The sequence below is a fragment of the Chenopodium album genome, chromosome 20 (genome assembly GCF_948465745.1).
Source record: "Chenopodium album chromosome 20, dcCheAlbu1.1, whole genome shotgun sequence".
In the NCBI taxonomy this organism is placed as follows: domain Eukaryota; kingdom Viridiplantae; phylum Streptophyta; class Magnoliopsida; order Caryophyllales; family Amaranthaceae; genus Chenopodium; species Chenopodium album.
In genome coordinates this window covers 17,026,394-17,034,713 of record NC_137853.1, presented here as the reverse complement: position 1 = coordinate 17,034,713, position 8,320 = coordinate 17,026,394, and the positions used below count along the sequence as shown (strand labels likewise).

The 8,320-nt window shown below is 36.9% G+C and overlaps 2 protein-coding genes across 2 annotated transcripts; both read left to right on the top strand.

Annotated features, from left to right (window-relative positions):
• Positions 1-3,916: 3,916 nt before the first annotated feature.
• On the top strand, positions 3,917-4,737 carry LOC145596879 (protein FAR1-RELATED SEQUENCE 6-like). Its single transcript, XM_081653069.1, has 3 exons — positions 3,917-4,088; positions 4,275-4,334; positions 4,484-4,737. Exons 1-3 carry the CDS (start codon positions 3,917-3,919, stop codon positions 4,735-4,737), a joined length of 486 nt encoding a protein of 161 aa, XP_081509195.1.
• A 1,722-nt stretch (positions 4,738-6,459) lies between these two features.
• On the top strand, positions 6,460-7,254 carry LOC145596878 (DNA repair protein XRCC3 homolog). Its single transcript, XM_081653068.1, has one exon. The coding sequence runs from the start codon at positions 6,460-6,462 to the stop codon at positions 7,252-7,254; it is 795 nt and encodes a 264-aa protein (XP_081509194.1).
• The last annotated feature ends 1,066 nt before the right edge of the window (positions 7,255-8,320 follow it).

The following is an 8,320-nucleotide window of genomic DNA, read 5'->3' as shown; positions in this document are numbered from 1 at the left end:
CTTTCCCTTTGGAACGCCACCGTACTTTAGTGTATGATCACAGTGGGGTTCAAGATTGGGGTTATCATAATGCTTTAAATATTCCCTACAGCCTTTAAATTCATTTGGGCATCAACTGTTCAATAAAGATATTTATGTCCGGACAAGTCTAATACGTCAAATTGTCTTTTCATCAAGTCTCCCATTTTAACTACAATTAAATAGATAATTATTATTAAGTCAATTAAGTAAGTGATAATTAAAGTAATCAAATTATAATCATAATAATAAGCCATTTTAAAACATATTTTGCTTCTCCCCCCTTGGGTTATTATTATGATTTACATAAAGTTAAGCTAAAATAAAATATGATAATTACGTTTGTTAAACAATAACATCAACAATAATAACAATAACAATGATAATAATAACAATAACAATGATAATAATAACAATAACAATAAATACTACTACTATTACTACATCACCGACAACAACAACAATAATAATAATATTAATGACATACATTAATGATAAGACAAAGGAACATTTATTATAACAAAATTCACTTATAATCTACCTAGAAGACAAAAAAAACTTGAAGTACTACGAAGATTACATGCATTAATTCCCTTTGTCGAAAAACCGAGCGCTACTTATGTAAAATGATGAAAATCATCATTGCCATTAATAAAACTACTAGGGCCATAATTAAAACTAAGTATAGTTTTAATTTCCTTAAATCTTCTTCAAAGGTAAAGGGGTGAGGTGGTTGTCGGTTGTCGGTTGTCGACGGGGGAACGTGGTGTGTGGCTGGAGTTAATGGAGGAAGAGGAAGAGCAGATAATTTGGGTAAAGTTTAAGGAGGGGATAAGGTTTATATGGTGAAATAAGGGGGGTGTAATCCGCTTTTTATAGGGGGTAAATTATCCGTTTCAGCTTTACACAACTGTAAAAATATCATACAATGTTCTAGTAGACTGGTAAAAAAAATCGTAATCAAACTATTAATATTTACAAACGTAAATAAGTATCACACTGGGATGCAAGCCGTAGTGGTCCGAGAACTCTAATCTATTCATGAGGTCAAGGGTTCGAAAACTGAAAGAAACATAAAAAGTGTGTAATCTAAAAATTAAATAAATATAAAGGCTGCATCATTTTTTTTTTCATTTTAGTAATTATGCACAAGTAAGTAAGTATGAACATGATTTGTGTGACCATGAAATTTACTCTATTAACATTCATACAACAAATATTTCCACATGCAAAAGTAATGATATATTACTTTCTATAACCATGCATGAGAGTTACCAAACTAAATATCATAAATAAGGTATGTATTGATATCCTCATTTTTATTAACATGGCTAATTATGTAGAGTAATTTTGTGGAGAAATATATTGTGAGTTTCTGGTATAGAGGATCCCGTATTGGCAACTATAGAGCATACTCCTCAAAATATATTTTGTGAAAGAAATTGAAATTTTTTTGTAAAATTGGATAATCGGTATAAGTATACCTGATTAAAGACCGTGTTGATAACGTGTTATGAAATATATAGAAATTAGAGGATTAAGAGAAGAAGGTAATAAGAGAAGTATTACTACTTGTATGTATTACTCTTGGTAATATTTTTTGTGTAAATCACACAAGTGAAATTGCATGGTTATTTATAGTAGTAAGAATCACTATTACTTTGTGGGCTATAACCTTAGAGGGCGGCAATTAGGGTTGGTTACTACATTAAATGCAATGAAGAAATTGGAGTGTGGACATTCACACCTTGACTAAATTGATTAACTCTTAACATAAGTAAGTATTTAAAAACCGAGGGAGTGCTATATTAGGGAGGAATGCTCATCCTCAACTAAGTTGAGACATGAGTGACTCAACTAAGTGGAAAAAAAAAATATTCTGAAATCAATAAAGAGGGTGTAGTACATGTGGCTCCCATTAATATGTTGAGTCAATAAAGAAGGAATCTTTTTGTTATTTTGTGAAGAAGACCTTTTCTCCACCCAAATTAATGGCGGGGAAATATTTTCTTCAAAAATTTTCCCTAAAAATTTTTCCCCCAAAATATTAACAATATTTTTCCCTCCCAATTTTTTACACTGAAAAATAATAATGTAATTGCTTATTCTTTCCCCATTTACTCCAGAATAATTTTCTTTATTGCCAACATAACACCTTTTACACTGATTGCAATATTCCCAAATTTGTCCCAAGAATTAAAACAAAATCCAATTTTTCCCAAAATTTAATAATTGCCGATGAGAGGTAATTAAAGCTTTGGAGCTGATTGCAGGAGTGAAGCTTGCAAGTGAACCTGATTGCTCCTGCAGCTGATAAAGACGAGGTGGTGGCGAGCTTATTAGGTTTTCGACAAAATGGATTATGATGGTGATTGTGTGAATAGAGAAATTGAAATAATTGAGGTAAGTTTTCAGTAATTCAGATTGTTTAGTGTATGAATTCAGCTTTTTTTAAGTTGTTTAGCTAATTTAAATGATGGTGTTTATTGATTTTAATTCTGAAATTGAAAGTATTGAATAAGATTAGAAGTTAGGTAAGTTTTCAGTAATTCAAATTGTTTAGTGTATGAATTGTTGTTTGGAAATCTGTATTGGTGAAATTGCGTGTTTTAAATTGTGGTCTTTATGTATTATGAAATATGCTTTATTGTGGTGGGATACTTGTTGGCTCAAATTGTATTTACTTATTTGTTAGGATCTCTTCATGTGTTGTTCTTGTCATTCCCTCCCTAATTGGTGTTGTTCAGTTATTAAGCCAAATGTCTGTGATAGCTCAGATAGTAGTTCAGATAGCTCAGACAGTGATGAAAATCCTAATAGTGTTGTGAACAATGATGGGTGGGAGGCTTTTAACCTGAATAAGGAGCCTCCATCTGAGGGTGTTCATTCTTTATTTATGAATAAGGACAGTGATTTTATTGATTTAAATGAAGACTGTAATGATGGTGTAGAGAAGGAGTTAGATAGCTGTACAGGTAATGTATTACTCAACCAGAAGTGGGAATGGTGTTCAGCACCTGGGATGAGATGAATAAGTTTTATCGTGGTTATGGGAGGCAAGAAGGGTTTGGTGTTGTATGTATAGGTGGTGGGAAGCCTTCCTCGAAAAATGCGGGGAAGTCAACTTCATATCGCACTTATGTATGGAAGTGTGAGTGCTATGGGAAGGTAACATACAGGAGGAAGGTTAATGGTAAGAGGGTTTTGGTTAAGGAAGAACCAGTGGTGAAGAAGAAGACTTAAAAATGTGATTTTCCCGTTATGTTGTATGGGCAAGGTAATGATGAAAGTGGGTGGATTGTAAAGAAGGTTGTGAATGAGCACAATCATGTAGTGAGTCCTGAGATGTCCAAACACATAGCTATGTATAGGAAGGAGAATATTACAAAACACTTGGAGTATAGGATTGAAAATGATCATGGTTCCGGCGCTCCAATTGGTCAGATTTTCAACAATATGGCAACTCAAAGGCATGGAGTTGGGAATATGGGATTCACTAAAAACGATATGCACAACTTGGTGAATAGAAAGAGGAGGTTAAAATTGAAAAATGGAGACGCCTCTGCTATGTTGGATTATTTTGATAGGATGACTGCGGATAACCAAAAAAATTTTCATATGCACCGTGTTGATGATAGGGGAAGGTTGAAAGACATATTGTGGGTTGATGCTCGGAGTAGGGAGGCCTTTAATTATTTTGGGGATGTGGTGTGCTTTGATTCGACGTACCTAACAAATCGGTATGCACTTCCATTTTAGAATTTCGTTGGTGTGCATCACCACGGGCAGACTATCCTTCTTGGTTGTGCCTTGGTTTTGTCATGAAACTGCTGAGACCTTTGAATGGTTATTAAAGAATTGGATGTCATGCATGAAAGGCAAGGCCCCGGCAGCGATCATGACAGATCAGTGTACGGCGATGAGGAAGGCGATTGTTGAAGTCTTTCCCATGCCTCATACACGCCATCGTTGGTGTATGTGGCATATCATGAAGAAGTTTGGGTTGAAACTTGGCAATTTGGCTAACTATAAAGATATGAAAGAGGATTTGCAAAATGTGATCTACAACAGTATTATCCCGGACGAGTTTGTTGAGTCCTGGTGGGAAGTGATTAAAAAGTACGAGCTCGAATAGTTTGATTACTATGAATGGCTGGAAGGTGAGTCCTATAACTAATGTGTACTGATGTTATTTTCATTCTGTTTCCTGTTTCTGTGTTCTGTCCTGCATGTTTCTGCCTCATATGGAGTCATAGCCCTGATGGTAGGTCATGATACCATCAGGGCTATGGTTGGTACCCAAGCTAATACTGATGGTACTTCATGGTACCATCAGAGCTATGGTCCGTACCTAAGATAATACCATAAGGGGTTTGGATGGTTCCTAAGTTAATACCATCATGAGACATTATATTTCAGTTAGTGTTGTTAAAGTAAAATTCGACCTGTGTTGTTGTGTGTGTAGGCCTATTTGAGGAAAGAGAGATGTGGATTCTATGCTATGTGAAGGATGTGTTTTGGGTAGGAATGCAGACAACTCAAATGGTTGAGAGCATTAATAGTTTTTTGGATGGGTATATTCACAAGCACACTCGCCTTTCTGAATTTGCCCCAAATTATTGCAAGGCCATGGAAAGCCGTGCAACTGATGAGCAGGAGGCAGATGCAAACTCAGCCCGTTATGTAAGGCCTTTGCTATCGGAATTCAGATTGGAATGAAAATTTCAAAAACTGTATACGGATGCAAAGTTTGTTGAGGTAAAAAATCAGTGCAACTGAGTGGCATATCTGACCCCTGTTGGGCCAAAGGAGATGGTGTCACCAACCGAAGAAGAGCATGTTTTTTCAGATCGTGTTTGGATCTATTGCAAGAAAAGGAGGAGATAAGTGCCCTTGCAAAATAAGGGTCAAAATAGGATGAAGGAGTACACTGTATTGTATAACACAGAGAAGAAAGAGGCGTATTGTGATTGTCGGCACTTTGAATGTCATGGGATTGTGTGCAGACACATAATCAAGGTAATAGACATGAATGGTGTGACTGAGGTCCCTCCTACGTATATCCTAGATAGGTGGAGAAAAGATATTACTAGGAAACATACCCTGACCAAAGTTGCTTACCATGATGCGTCCAAAACGGAAGATGTGATGAGTATGATAAGTTGATGTTAGCTCTTGAACCTGTTGTTATGCGAGCTTCATCACCTGAAGAAGTTGTTGAAGTGTTGATGGATATGATTCAGTGTATGAGCATAAAGGTTGATGGACTTCAGGTGAAGGCACAGGACTCAGGTCAAGGCTCTGGTGGCGATGACAGGCCTGGTGAAATTGAAATGGCGCAACAGGCCATTCCTCCAACTCCAAAAACTCCTAGCTCAGTCAACAAAGGGATCAGTGTACAACCAGAAGATTCACCAAATTCCAATGTGAAAGATCCTGAACCTCGGATTAAAAAAAAGGGCAGACCAAGAATTTCTCGGTTTGTATCACCTACAGAGAAAAGGGCTTCGAATAAGCAGGCGAAGACAGGTGGCGGTAAGAAGAAACAGATGATAGGACAAGAGACTGGTGTGGATAATGGGTCTGAACAGACATTCAGCTTGTAGAACGAGGTAAGTGTTGTGTGTTTGTTTTGAGTTTGTAATGATTATGTAAAGTACGCTTGCTTATTGTGGCGATCATGTGTAGATTCCTTTTCCTACTATGTTTGGCGCTCCATATCTTTAACAACAAGTGTTCCAGCAGCAGGTAACAGTTTTTGGCACATACTTGGTGATCCATATGTTCCTATTTCTACCAGCAAGTAGTCCTCTTTACAGTGTTTGTTGTTTTTGCTTCCACCAAGGGCAATATGGAGTTGGAAGTAATGGTAGTGGGCCGTCAGCGTTTGGTGGTGGAAGGATTTTAGCAGGTGGAATTCACATGAACGAGCACACTGATGCAGTTAGGTACTTCACCAACAACGCGTACCATGGCCAACAACATTTCCCTCCCCCTCAAGCCTTTGTATACAACAACAATGGGTTTCCCACCAATATGTCCATACATCATTTGCAACAGGATTCAAATCATTCAATAATTAATTGATTTGTATAATAATTAATTCAATACGTTTGTTTGAATTTTACCTAATTGGATAATTGTGTTATGACATATACCATTTGTAATTGGGATGGTATCATAAAGTAACACCATTACACTCAGGTTGGTAGTGTAAAGGTACCATCTGTGTTTCTTTAAAATCCCACTAAGTGTTAAAATGGTTTTAATGAAACTGTACTTTATGTATATAATGTGCCTTTGGCTTTAATGTCACGGACTAATTGCAATCCAAAAAAGTTGTACTGTGTGGATAATGTAATCCAATAGATTCTTTTCACATATCCACCTCACATTCATCTTATAAATATTATTGACCTCATTCCACAAAGTTATGCAAAAATGAAACAAAAATGTCGAACCAAATGTCAAAGAATAGACTTGATGCTTGACGGTGGAATTAGTACTGGTGAAGTTACCGAAATTTTTGGTGAATCCGGGATGGACAAGACCCAGATATGTCTGCAAATGCTATTGACGTGTCTTTTGTATCCGGGGAATGGCGGTCTATATGGATCATCCATATATATACAAGCATGTCCAGTTTTCCCGGCTCAACGACTACACAATCTTAGTGTGCATTTGTGTCCTCCCCAGTCAATTGATGAAAATCCTTTTAGCTTGGTGCATGTCAAAAAAATTGATAACGCTGAACAAATATTTCTAGTTCTGAACCAAGTTGAGTTGATGGTTCTTAAATCCCATGAAGGATGCAAGCATACTAGGGTTGTTGTTCTTGATTCGATTGCGTATATGTTCAGGCATGAGCACGACAACACATATGAAGGCTTTATGGAGCGTAAACGCACGTTACAGGAAGTAGCAAGGAAAATGAAAGAAATAGCAAGTAATTATAATCTCGCGTTTATCGTGGTCAACGAGGTTATTGATGTATTCGACAACCACCCGGGGTGCGTAGCGGCCACCGTAAGCACATACAGTTCTGGCCGACAGATAAAGGCCTCGCTTGGCACTTCATGGGAAAGTATGATTCCAAACAAGATGTTTATCTCCAACCAATACGACAACAAAAACAAAGCTTGGTACCGAGAATGGATGGTGTTAAAGAGCACAAATATGTCATTGCAAGGTCGGCGATGTCCTTTCAGTATTACAAGTGCAAGCTTGGCCTTTTGAATGATAGTGTTCATAGTGTAGTTTTTAATGGGACTTGACTGTGATTAGGATGGTATTAGTGTGGTATAAGATGGTAGTAGGATGGTATTAGATGGTATTATGATGGTATCAGCTCGCAGGGTGGTATTTGTTGGTTTTAGTGTGGTATTAGATGATGGTATTTTGGTGGTATTAAATGGTATTAGGGTGTGCTGTTGGACACAACAATGTTATATTAATGTGAACTATATTATTGTTTTGTTTATTTGTTTATTTTTGTCCAGTGACTGCAGAAGCTTATAAGAGTCATTAAAACATAAAAACACTCAATAAATTGATCAATTAACATACATTAAACGCTGGTTGGAGTACTTACTGATCATCATACAGACGTAATGAAAACCATATCATTCATCTATCATACAAACATGATATACGTAAGACATACCATCTAGAGTTAAGACATACCATCTAGTTAAGTAATGGTATAATGTCATACCATCGAAAAGCAGAGAAATGCATATAGGTTACAAGATCTGAATTATTCACTCCCATCTGAGTCGGTGGTGCAGAAGCTTGTTTCTGAGCTCAAATCTGTGTCACAGAAATCACGCTCAACCAATTTAGCCACAACACAATCCATACGAAACTTGTACTCTTCGGGGTGTAAAGTTATTAAATACGGGTTTGTAAGTAGGATTTCCATGTTGCTCATAACATCCACACCGTTAGCCTCCATCATCATGTTTTCGAATTTGAGGAATTTGTTATCTTCCACCTGCCACTGAAAATCAATTCTAAGATTGGTTTCAGAGAAATTCACCCAGTCATATGTGATGCTTATCTTGTCGGCTACATGAACTCCTATACCACTTTCTCCGGAAAACTTCCGACCTAAAATAATCATACCCCATTGCCCAGACTGGGCGACATTCCACTCAAGATGTCCAATAACATCCTCCCACCATGCCTCTAATGGCTTAAACATGCAGAAGAATTGTTTAAGCCATTTGTACCGATGCTTGTATATCTTGCATTTAATTAGGGTTTTTTTCAACTTTACCATGTCAAAGATGAAAGCCATCTT